Below are 13,778 nucleotides of genomic sequence, written 5' to 3'. Positions count from 1 at the left end.
AATGCTGACAGATCAAAATGCAAGAATGACAATTTATGAAACGATTTTTAATAACTTACCGTGGAGCATTTGTACAACAATTGATTCGTTTTTAAGAAGTTATTTCTTTTTACGACACCTTCTGAATCAGTTGTTCATACAAGCAAAATAACCGTGTATGATCGAAACGAAACAACATAGGAAATACCAATTTCCGTTTAAGAATTTATTCTCCCATCTTGTGATGATAAGAAATACCAACTTCTTAACGATGGGAAATACAAATTTCTTCAACCTCGTACTAATATAGTAGGCAATTTGCAAGTAGACACTTGAAAGCCTACCTGAAATGTTAAACAAAAAGTAATAGAGAAGATGAAATAGAACAAGTAGTATTTAATGATTTAGAAAATGTGTTCTGACTTAAAAATGGTGTTACTTCCTTATATACAAGAGTCAGTACAGAATACACAAACTGCACATATTATGTCAAAAATATGGCTCCGATTTAGAACCATATAATCGGTGTATGAATTGACACCCACCTTTAAAATATATTTACATCTCAGATATCATTCGTGTGTTTCAAATAAAGAACTAAAAAGTTCAATCAGTCCATATATCTGAATGTCTCGGATATCAACAATTCATAGTTGTGTATTTTCTTTTCGTATTCAGTCATTAATATACAAATTGTCCATTCGGAACTCTTCTACCAGTTACTGTAAAATCCGGATGCTTTGTCACCACGACCTCTTTTAACCGGAAGTTGTGTCTGTTTCAGCAAAAAGGATCTCAATTCACTGTTTCCCGAATCACTAATTTTACCAAATCTGCAAAATTAAATTTGATACATATATGAAATACTTTATCCCTTTAAGGAATAACTGTAATATTTGTTCTGTCTATGAAGAAATAACATCAAAAATGTGGAGCACACCGAATATTTTAAAGTGTGAACCACATTTTTGATGTTATTTCGAATAGTCAGAAAAAACTTCTACAGTCATTCCTTATAATTTATTTTTTAAACCGGAGTAAATCATGAAAAAACGCTGATGACGTCACGGTCACATGGTAATATTATGTCTATGAGCTGGTAAACAAAACAACGTCAGCCAATCAGACGACGCGTTACATCCAAAATTAAATTATTGTAAATTAGAGTCTGCTTGTTCCTACATTATTGTTTTTCGCTTAAATGTATGAGTCTGCTACTAACCGTAATTAAATTAAACGTCCCCTCACTTCAAATTGAATGTCTTTACTTTGAGGGCCTCAATGGAAATTAGACTAATTCTAATTGAGTTACCCTCTTTCAATAAAGAATTTATTATTTAAAGTTCAACAACTGCCAATACATAACAATTTCAACGATATTTTTTAAACATAGTGTTATATTTGTAATTGTTCACTTACAGGCGTTTTTCATAGACGTGTATTTTGAGTTTGGGGTCTCATTGATATACGAATGGTCTTGTTTATTTAATGATTTTTTTCTTTCTTTTTTTCTGTTTTCTTTTGTTGTGGTGTTCTCTGATTTTCTTTGAGTACCTTGAATTTCTACTGCCCCCCCTTGTGTATGAAGTCCGTCTTTTTGCAAATGACAAAAAAGGGAAAAGAGATCTAAAAAATCATGTCCAATTAATGTCAAACTAAATACTTGACAATATAGGGAAGTTTTTAACGACCTTGTCTGGCTACACAGCACTTGCACAGTCGGTGATACTTGACAATTTACAGATTTTAGTGTTTTATAGAAAATATCTATCGTATAAAATTTCGCGTGATTATAACTTTATGCCTCCGTGAGTTTATTTAAGATAATGAATTGAACGCGAGGTGATATTTTTGATTCGGAATCAACAAGGCGTAGACATTAAATTTAATTGAATATTTGCCTGTTTTGTTTTGAGGGTAGCACTAGGCTTAAAAAGTTAGTTGTCCATAGAAAATCAGAATAAAAGGCAACTTAATCGACCCAAGTTATTTAACATGATAATTAACAAAGATAAATTGATTTTATTTTTTTAAGTTCCTGAAGTTGTTCGCAGCATTTAAGCAATAATCGAGTTTTCGCGTTTTTTGGTATGATATTTTTCCCCGTTTTTCCTTGTAAAATTGATTTTTCATATTTTTAATCATGAAAAAAATGATTTGTATAAATATTTTAAATTTATACCACCAAGTGCGTTCTACATCAATTGTGAATATGCCATCGAATATTATAATTTTAAAATAAGATTCCATTCAACAACGCCACAATGTGAGAAGCTCGTTTCAAAATGAAAATAAACATTAAAGTATTTAACCATGTTAAAATCTCATGCACCTTGGCTAATAGTTATCAAAGGTACATAAAATGTACCAGGATTATAATTTAGTACGCCAGACTGGCGTTTTGTCTTCATGAGACTCATTAGTGACGCTCATATCAAAATAGTTATAAAGCCAAACAAGTATAAACTTGAATAGCATTGAGGATCCACATTTCCAAAAAAAAATGTGCCTAATAAGGCTAAGGCAGCAACCATTTGATTTTCTGGGGGAGGGGGGGGGGGGGCTATGGTTTTTTTTGGAAAAAAAAGTTTGTTTCCAGTTTTTGGAGAAAACAATAATTTGTTTTTGATTCTGAGAAAAAAAAATTGTTTGTTTCACCCTCAGCTGCCATTATATGTAATGCTAAAATTGAAAGAAAAAAATTGTTTTCGACTTCTCGCGAAAAAAATTAATTGTTTTTCGCCGCAGGCGGAAAAAAAATTTGTCCAGAAAAAAAAACCATAGCCCCCCCCCCAGAAAATCAAATGGTTGCTGCCTAAGGTAATCTTTGCCTGGGATATGAAAATCCTTAGTTTTTCGAAAAATTCAAAGTTTTGTAAACAGGTAATTTATATCAAAAATAAATAACCACATAATTGATATTAATACCAACACCGATGTGCTGACAACTGGGCTGGTGATACCCTCTGGACAAACTTATAAATAAAATTGAGAATGGAAATGGGGAATTTGTCACAGAGACAGCAACCCGACCATAGAACAGACAACAGCAGGAGATCTACAAAAGGTATTCAATGCAGCAGGAATTTCCCGCACCCGGATACGTCCTTCAACTGGCCCCTAAACAAATATTATATACTAGTTCAGTGATAATGAACGCCATACTTACCTCCAAATTGTAAACAAGAAACTAAAATTAAAAATAATACAAGACCAATATTTTGAGACAACTCTCCATCGAAATAACAATCTATAAATTCAAAGTAAATTATTATAGGCCAAGCTATGGCCTTCCACACGGAGCCTTGGCTCACACCGAACAGTAAGCTATAAAGGGCCCCAAAAATTACTAATGTAAAACCATTCAAACGGGAAAAACAACGGTATAATCTATATAAAAACATATGGAATAATTGTTAACATGAAAGACGTCTTCCCTCCTCATGGAGTGATTAGTCTTGTAAAATAAAAATAAAAAGCGTTAATCAAGTAGCAATTTCATTATTTGGTATCTTATAATTCCTATGGCTCATGCCCAGACACATATATAATTACGGCTATACAAATTCAAACATAGCTACGATAAATTATGTCGAGACATCCACAAACATTGATAAATGTTTCATTAGAAGTAATTTGTTCAAAAACAAAACTTTTAATCAACTTTACAATTTGTCCAGTGATACAAGCAGTACAGTTATATCACAGAAGATGATAAAAACTGTCCATTTACGCCAATACACTGGTAAGGGGGCGTCGAAAAACTGTGCGGAGAACGTTAGCAAACTAGGTGGAGTACGTTAATGAATTGTGTGATGTATGCCACCAATAAGGCTACTACTTAGGAGATAACTGTATTGTATTTTAAGCTCCGACGGCATCAATTGGGGATTTGATGGTCCCAAATTGATGCCGTCGGAGCTTAAAATACAATATTGTTATCTCCATTCTAATCAAACTGACAGAAAACAACGTTAAAACATGTATTTAAAATCTGTCATATGCCGTCTGCGCTTGCGCGTACGTCCCATAACATCAATTGTCAATTGATGCCATGTAAGAAAGTGACGTTATCCAATCAAAATGAACGTTACAAACGTTGTTGCATTAGAATACCTAATGACACAAATACAATGTAACTCTTGAACATTCGGAGGTGAACATGATTTTTTTAAACACCTTTGTCTAGTCAAGCCCTTAACTGTATTTAGTTTGAATAAGATCCGAAACTGTCTAAGAGCTGTCATATTATCTTAATAAAAAACACACATAAGAAAACAAATTAAGAAATGACATAAAACAAACAGTTTCAATGTTTCTGAATTGGGACATACATCGACATTTGGTCGGGTTGTTGTCTCTTTGACACATTCCCCATTTCCATTCTCAATTTTATTAATATGTTGTAGGGTTATGCTATTTTATGAAGATCTCAATCCTGCGATTACAAATTTATACGAATCTCGTCAAAACATAACACAGAAATTTGAAGAGCAAAATGAGTATTTTATATAGTTTTAATTAAATCCTGAGCCTGAACTACAGTGGTTGTTGTTGTCTGTCATGTTTGTTTTTCGTGCACTGTTTGCCAAAAATTAGGTCCCTAGTTTTATTAGAATTGTTAAACATTTTGTTTTGTCGGAACCTTTATTAGCAGACTATACAGTACGGGTGTTTGCTCGTTGTTGCCAATATGGTTGGAAACAGAAATTATTAAGTTACATATACGTTATTTGGACTATAGTTTTCTATTTGGCATACTTATGTCTTTATTTATTTTTTTTCCTCGTTTGTACGTACATATAGCGTGTACATCATATATACATCACTTGATTTTATAAACTCCCGTAGATATGTTTTAATTGGACCCAGGTTAATAGATTCCCAGTCATTGTTAAGTCCCTAGTCAGCAGCACGTAAAATTAACCAACAATTTCCTTACGTTTTTATTGCATGTTTATCCACCATGTTTACTGATGCATTGATAAAGCAATCAGATTTATAAGCGAGCGATTAATCAAAGACTACGAGACAATTTCCCTTGTGAAAAAGTCATGTAATTTATATATCATTTAATCTTAAAGGAAACAGATAAAAAATCGCTATTAAAACATTAACGGGTTCGGTCTCTATTACTTATTTTAGTATTGTCATAGTTTGATAGAACGTGAGGGGCTATCATGCATTAATAGTCGCTAACAACAATGCTTGTTATTGTCTCTATATTATACGTGTGTGGTCTATTAAATGCAGACAATTACAAAATGATGCAATTTGAAATTTAAAAAAAAACATGTTTTAAGATTGCATGCTGCTTGTTATGCATGCGGCATGTGTGTTTGTCCCCAATCTGAATATGTACTGTAGATATAAGGGAGCTACCATTTGATTTTTATGGGGGGCTAGGATGAAAACTTTTGTCCTGCATTTTTTTTAGCTGTAATCTCTGTCCTGTCTTTTTATTTTTCAATCTGTTCGGTCCTGCCTTTTTTTTCCTAATTTATCACTGACTTTTTTTTACCTAAATTGTCGTCCTAACTTTTTTTTTTGCAAGTGTCTCATCCTGCCTTTTTTTTACTCAAAACTCCTGTCCTGCCTATTTTTTTTCAAATTTCATCCTAGCCCCCCCCCCCCCCCCCCCCCCCCCTAAAAATCAAATGGTAGCTCCCTAAGAAAGTATATAATATTTCGAAATATACAATGGAAACAGCCGAAACAGATACCCGGGATTTTAGAGAGCGGAATAATTTTCTCGTATGTTCTTAATAAAAGAGGTCCTGTAGTCCAAAACTGAGGTTTGATTGGAAGTCTTAGCGATTTTAAACCTCTTTAATCCAACAAATTATGTATTGCCTGTCATAAGTTATGAACCTCAACTACAGTGTTTATTGCTGTTTGTATGCTTGGTTCGTTTTTCGTTCATTGTTTTGTCAATTATTTGGTGTGTTGGGCTTTGGGTTTTGCCGTTTGATTGGGGGAACTCTGTATTGAATTTTTATAGGAATTCGGTATTTTTGATATTCTCCTTCTTTCTGGTGTTTTGAACTTTTTTAAACATTTATCACATTCTTTTGTGACCGCTTTACAAATATTACCCATAATGCATTAGAAATAACGAACTATCATGACTTACTTGTCTTCATTCACATTACTATAAATTGCGTCTAATAAACTCGATGATAAATCTGAAAATAGAAATCAGAAGAGTTTTACAAAATTTTACATAAAAAGAATATTTAAAGGAAATTACATATCAAAATGAGAAAGACAGTTTACAGATCTCAATGCAAAAAGAAACAACTCCTCAAACATTGATGTTAAAACAAAGGCAAACAAATTCGTCTTAGTTTAGTTTAAACATATTTATGTATAGTGGATTCAGAAACAAGTTATTGCAAGTTATATTAATCCCTTTCCATTTGAGGGTGCGAGTGCTGTTTTGTAGCGACATTGGGTCAGTCATGTATCGTCCCCTTCTGACGGACTATTATCGTTTCTTAAAGACCATACTGGCAAATGGTGTCAAGGGAGAGCGAGAATTCAGACTTTCAAATTCTAATTGATACAGTTATACACATAAAGTAGGGTTAAACCAGTTTCGCGTGTACAAACCTCGCAATGTATCTATCTAAGCCACATTTCGTCAAAGAAAAAAACACACAATAAAAAAACCTGAAAATTTCAGCTACACAGATGATGAAAAAGAAAAAAAAAAGACTGCATGGACATAATTTGGAAACAGAGACAACAGTTGCTTGTCATTACAGGAAGCTAGGTAAGGTAGCCCAAAATGTGTGTGGAATACTGCCAATAATGGGGTTTGAATCAACCAGATCTCATATGTTACCTAGACTGGTAAACTTGAGTACAGGCAATGCTTATGCATTCCAGAGTAACTCAGTAAGACTGAATCAAATTATGTCAAATTTAGATTTTTTGGCAACAAAACTGAAATTTAAATTTTATTTCTTATGTGATATAGATACAATGGATAAGCGTTGATTCTTGAAAAAGAAACCATGAGCCCGGAGGGCGAATGGTTTGTTTTTCATGAATCAACGCTTATCCATTGTATCTATAACTTAAACTATTGTGTTAATGTCTTTTCAAAATTAAAGCCTATTCTTAATTAGAAGGTATTGCAAGTGAGTTTAATTAACCATGCTATCGTGACAAACGATGCATTACAATAAATTATATTTTATATATCACATTTATATGGTTTAAACAATACAAATATAACACAACACGTCTGCCCTTAAATATCTCCATTTATCAGGCATCTGAATTTTATCTGTGTCGACAAAATGAGACATATTCGATCTTATTTCTAATAAAATTGAGAATCAAAATGGAGAATGTGTCAAAGCCGGGGACAACAACTTGGCAATGAACATATACATAGTATATATATATAAAGCATGTGTCCGAAATTTCGAACAAGAAGTCTAATTCTAGGCATATCACGATTTTGTAGCATACGAAATTGCGAATAAACAGATGAAATCATACTATATTAATTTTTAAAACAAAAATGGACACCTAGAATTTGAACATTTTCGTTTCGAACATGTAGAATAGCCAACAATGATCCGATAATAATCAATCAAACTCTCTTTTATTAAACAAAATAACCACAATAACTTACAAAACAAGAAACAAAAACAGGACTAAAGAATAGGGGCAACAAAAATAATACAAAGATTTGAACCTAAACCGACATGTTCTAACTCATTCAGCTTAACCATGAAACCTCGCGGCTACCAACTCATAGTAAACAATTACCTATTATTGTATATATAAAGGTACAATCCCTGTATGTCCGTTGTACCGATGTATATCATATATACATTTATATAGATAAATAAGACAATAAATTCGTAAGCTATAGGTAGCCGAGAGGTATTGTCGATATGTAGATGTTGGTAGCACGCTACAGATTTCATGGACAGGTTCGATTCCCAGTGAGAGCATATAGAAATTACAAAAATTAAAGGTAAGTTTTTAAAATAATTCCATTAGTGAACAGAAATCAGTAAATTGTCCAATTCAAACTTAAAGGGAAACTTCGCAAAAAAATCAAAAATTGATATTATGTCCATTCTGTATAAAAAGGCTAAATTTTATAGATATTAAAGTTTTATTCCGCTAGATAAGAGATCAACATCGATTTTAAATTTTGAGTATCAATTTTCTACGCTCCGCCATTTTGTCATCTTCTACGATTATAATCACGATATGTCTATAAAACACAAAGAACCAAAACTACAGTAACCGATGTAGTCGTAATTGCGTGTCGATATCTTGTCAATCGTACGATTGTTTTATCTGACTAACTATAAACTTGATACGGAAAATGCTGAGGGAAAATGACCATTATTATATATCTGTTATTTTTAAACTGTTAATATTGGAATGAGTTAAAAAAGTCAAAGTTCAAATAATAAATAAGTGTTCCGTGAAAATTGTTTTCATAATTCTTTAAAGTAATAAACTTTATTCAAATAAATTCGGATCTTTCCTCATCTGATCACTAGCATGGCTAAAGGTATTACTCCCAAAGGTATTGTGAGGGGTGTGAGGACTCAGGTGACACGTCCAGGTATTCAAGCGATTTCCTGTCGGGCTTGCAAGTTCATGCATCGTTTCACTTCTGTAGGTATTGATCAGTGTACACGGCAGACTAATAACTTTCCATTTTGAACTATCAGGTGTATAATACACATCTCTGTCTTGTGTGTCCGAAAGTGATATGATGCCAATAACTTAACTCGTACGCTTGTTTATAAATAACATTTCTGGTGTTAAGAATATTATTTATGAAAATATAAAAAATACCACAAAAAAAAAAAAAGATTTGAAGAAATAAAAATCTATATACATATTTTTTCCGAGGGCTAATTTGGGAAAATGTAATTTGTCAATAGTAAAGGACAGACTGGAACATACCAAAAATATTGATTTAAAAAATGTACGCACTTGTCGATGTTGGCTTATACGCCTGGATAGAAAGTTACGGAACTATAGTGCAATTCAAAATATATACATGTATCAGACTATATTGTATACCAAAAGAAGAAGAAGAAGAAGAGAACCAGTTTGATTTAAATACAGGTCGATATATATCTTGCTTTGGTTCATCGAAGTTATGAACATAGTAAAATCCCAGTTTTATATATCAATTAGATTGTTCTCGAATAAAGGAAGAAATTCGTCATCATCACAATTGTTCCGACATTCATGTAAAATATATGCAACTGGACGTACACTAATAATCCCAAAGGGGTGTGAGTATTTTCTAGGAAAACTATTGAGTATTAAAGTTTCAAATCAATTTCGGGATTTATTTTCTTTCTTGCCGTGATATGATAGCAATTTAAAGAATAAACTGCTTATCCGCTTTAGCGGTATTCTTGCCAGTTGAACAGCCTTATAAGTTACATTCAAAAATAGGGAAAGATGACATAAAATTCGTTGTCTTTTGTTTTTGAACATCGTTGGTCAAATAGATAGAGTATTATACGTTGTGAGACGAGGACTATTTCAACAAATACTATAAATACAAGTGGAAGTTTTCGTTTTTTGCAATTTGAGAGTAAATGATGTATCAAACGTTCAAGAATACGCATGTAAAATGTGTCACTGGATATAAAAAAAAATCAATCTCAAAACCTACTTCCGTATGGAACTTCCCCTTTCAGTGACCTGCACATTTAACAGATGATACACTTCATAAGATTTACATGTCCAACAACGACCCACTGCTCTACATGTGTTACTGACAGCCTAAGATAGTAATTCTTCTGTTAGGTCAATTCTCTTTCGAACAATACCAGAAAACATGGAAAATAAGTTCTTTAAATTTTGACTCTGGAATTAACACCATTTTTTCGTGCGACAAACTTTATTTCTGCCGGGCGATGAGCAGACATGGGCGGAAAACAATAAACAGATAGGTTTAATTTTTGTTCATTCATTTAACATGTATAATATGAATACGATTGTACTTAAAAAAAAACTTATATAGTTAGTTTCAAGAACAACCGGGTTCAGACAAACTGTTCTGAAATCGATGCTGTTACTAATGCATTCACCCAATTCAATATTACCATCAAAGAGAGTAAATTAGTGGCAACATAGACATTCCGTTAATAACGGCATAAGTATGCATTTAGTACACGAACACCAATCTGTGTTTTAAAAACTAGCGATGGTTGCTAAGGATATCTTGATTTCGGGAACTTTCTGCAGCTTCCATTTCATGGAGCTCTTCTTCGTTATACTCTGGCTCTAGTGCGTACCCAAAATGACCATACTCGTCAAAATCTGACTCTTTTGACTGACTGGAACCACTGTTTATATAGTACTATCATTCTCCGAACAAGACATTTTTAGTTATGATTTTATGATAAATTTTTGGACCATATATAAACTGTTCTATAAAAACAAGCACGCAAAAATCATAAGATAGACATATAAGTAATATGTGAGTAAAGTTAATTGAATCATTTAAGTTAATATCCTTTGGTCTCGAATGTAGTTAACTAATTAATGTGTTTTATAGGATAGCTCAAATCCTCATCCAAATAATATAATCTAGTATATGACATAACCCCTTCCTACTACACCGAGTTTTAATGCCAAGCGGTAGACATATTTTAGGTACCAATTAAGTAATTGAATGAGTAATAGATAACAATAATTAATCATAAATGTGCAAAGATTTAAAAACAAAAGTATTTTTTCTTTGTTCGTACAAATTATACTCCGCTTCGGTAGAGTTATCTACTTATCTTCAGATAGTTTCAGATATCAATTAATACATGGCTTTCAAAAGTCTAAATGTAAGTGTTCTCGTACATTTTTTGCCTAATAAAGAAAATCAAAATGCTTTGGTAAAGCTATTTCTAATTTCCCCTTTTTAATGAGACTTAAATCAAGGACAAGAGGTGTATATCATTTCATTCTGACACATGAATTAAGTTTCCCGTCTTTAACCGAAAATTGTTTATTACTTAGTAAATTAATTTATTTGAATTGAAATAAATGATACAGCAAATATAATTAAATAATTCCACGGCGATCTATTTTTATTTGTCACAAACTTGAATTAGTATTATAGATGTGTATATTGAATGCTCCCTTGTTTTATAATCCACTGATCCGAATAGACAGTCACACCTGGCAAGGTGTGCCCTAGAGGCGTGGTTAAATACCGAAGTGCAAATAACAATTTACCTTTCAACAAGCCATCTACGAGTATTCAATTTGCCACAGAACCGTGAATACACACATCGTATAAATCTAGTCATAGCAGAAATAGTAAAAGTTCAATAAGAGTACACCAACATATTGTCTTTACAGATTATTGTACTTTAATTTGTTCACCTCATATATCAGTCCGAAAATGCATTAATTAATAAATTTATAACTTTTTTGGGTGTCTACAAAAATAATTCGAATATATACGTTTAACATAGAAATTTATCTCATGAATGTGTACAATTGCACGTCTGTGCGTCTTATCTTCTTATTATCGGATGTTTATTAGATAAACCATGATAAGTCATCGGCGCGCTTACGATTACGTTTAAATATCATTAAAAACCAAGACTTTTACTGATTGTATTTTAAATCCCGGCATGCAAAAACCAGGAGAAAACGTCACGACCTACAGGAAGTAGTTAATAATTTTTCATTAATTGTTGAATTTCTCCTTTATTACTGGACATATAGCGATAAAACTTTGTGAATATATATGTTTTGCCATAATGAACATATTTAAACCATAAGTAAAAAATCGCGAATTTTCCCTTTAATGAAATTAGACATACAAAGAAAACAATTGAATATAATTTGGTGAGTCCATTTCAGCGACGGATTTAGGAAGTGTTGATTCTAGAAAAAGAATCCACAGTAAATGAATAGGCTGACGTCATCACAATGGTTTAATCTAACTTTCTACTTAACATGCTTAAATCATCACGATTATCTGACTGTAATAAACGTCTTGGATATCACTGTTGATAAAATCATATAATGTTATTTTGTGTCTCTCTAATCAAATACTTATATGTTGTTTTTCGTTTCTCTCTCTCTCTCTCTCTTATCTAATTCTGTCATGTTTTTTAGTTTTTTCTCTCTCTCTCTCTCTCTCTCTCTCTCTCTCTCTCTCTCTCTCTCTCTCTCTCTCTCTCTCTCTCTCTCCCTTATCAAATACTTTCAACATAAGCCCTGAGCGATTTTTGATTTTAGATTAATTATAAGTGAATTAGATATCGATTATTGGAATAATTTTGTTATTTAACGGAAGCTGAAAATTAAACAAATTAAGCCCTTCAACTAAAAGGTAAAATAGAATGTCTACAGTGATTTTAATTGACACTTAAATAAGAGCAATATTTTGTTTGGACGTTTCGACTTTGTCTTTTTAAAACTTAAAATCGATGTTGTTAAAATAATCAATATTTATTTTTTGTAATAGATAATGAAAACGTTTCCTGCTTTTTAATAGATTTATTAGGACAAAATAAAATACAAATTTGCTGGAATGACATCAGTTATGCGGAACAAAGGCGCGATCAATTCTTGTAAAAAAAATAATAAATATTGTGCTGTTATGAAATTAACGTCATAACCGTTCCGGTAAATAGTCCAATACATCATTTTTGTAGCCTCATGTTTTCAATATTAGTATAATAACTTTTATAATATTCATAGTAAATTTTGACTAACCACCCACGCTTCCGCCAACAACTATTAATTCTACAGGCGTTATAGCTATTGTATTGGAAGAAGTCTTGGAGTTTCAAGTCATACGAAACTTTGAATAACTAATTAAGTAAAGTTTTATTTAATGCGAAAATTATTTAAAGAAAGCGTTGAGTACTCTATAAATACGAAATTGTGGTCTGTTGCAAGGAAAATAGCTGCTATATATTATATATAGCGTACATGATTTGACAGTATAGATATACCATTCATAATCCACCAATGTTTTTTACGATCAGTTAAACAGGGGATTTGTCTATGGAAAATGTACTGCTGTTCCAGGTTAGGGGAAGTTAGGACCCATCGAGCATTGTTAACCCCGCCACATAATTGTTTTGGCTGTCACACGTCAGCAGCGTGTTGGACAGTGGATGTCATTGGTTCATATTTGTCGTTTGTTTTTTCGTTAAAAAAATATTAAAAAGCCGTTTTCTCAATTGAACTGTTTTATATTTACGGTATAGTTTTTTTTCTCATTGTTGAAGATTGTACTGTTGCCTATAATTGCTTTCATCTTCTCCAATTAAACTTTGGTGGATGGTTGTCTCATTGCATTCAGAAACAGTTTTTCTGAACAATAATTCATTACAAACACCAATGCAAACCCTCTGTCCCTAAGAAAACTGGATGGTGCAAAATAACTTTTTAAACGTTTTTCCTATGATCAAAAATGAGTTTAATATCTGTTGTACGTTGCAGATTGCTCGTCAAGGAGTAAGTTCGATAAGGAATATATTTGGCCCCTATTATAAAATTGAATGATACAATATGAAATATGTTTTACGTTGTCTTAAAGACATGTGAGAAAGTAAAATTGAATATTTGTGTCAAAGTTTTATTTTAAAGCGTTGATTTCTACATCCAAAATTGGTCTAAATAAGCGATATTTGCGAAATTTGACAAAATTGGTCGGATTTCAACAACATTTTGGACAAGGAACATAGAGCAATGGCGTCGACAAACTAAATATGCAAGTTAAACATGTAAAATGGCACTACAAACATTGTGTTCAAAGATCTTCTTTGTCA

The 13,778-nt window shown here is 32.3% G+C and overlaps 1 protein-coding gene across 1 annotated transcript in view; it reads right to left on the bottom strand.

Annotated features, from left to right (window-relative positions):
• Positions 1-360: 360 nt before the first annotated feature.
• The window catches only part of LOC139494754 (uncharacterized), a 36,579-nt gene continuing 23,161 nt past the window's right edge, over positions 361-13,778 (bottom strand). Inside the window, exons 3-4 of the mRNA XM_071282954.1 lie at positions 6,113-6,164; positions 361-812 (exon numbers count right to left, since the gene is read on the bottom strand). Coding sequence (XP_071139055.1) covers positions 692-812; positions 6,113-6,164 — 173 coding nt within the window. The 3' untranslated portion in view covers positions 361-691. The remainder of the gene's footprint in view (positions 813-6,112; positions 6,165-13,778) is intronic.

This window comes from Mytilus edulis, chromosome 11 (genome assembly GCF_963676685.1).
Source record: "Mytilus edulis chromosome 11, xbMytEdul2.2, whole genome shotgun sequence".
NCBI lineage: Eukaryota > Metazoa > Mollusca > Bivalvia > Mytilida > Mytilidae > Mytilus > Mytilus edulis.
This window is presented reverse-complemented; position numbering and strand designations above follow the sequence as displayed.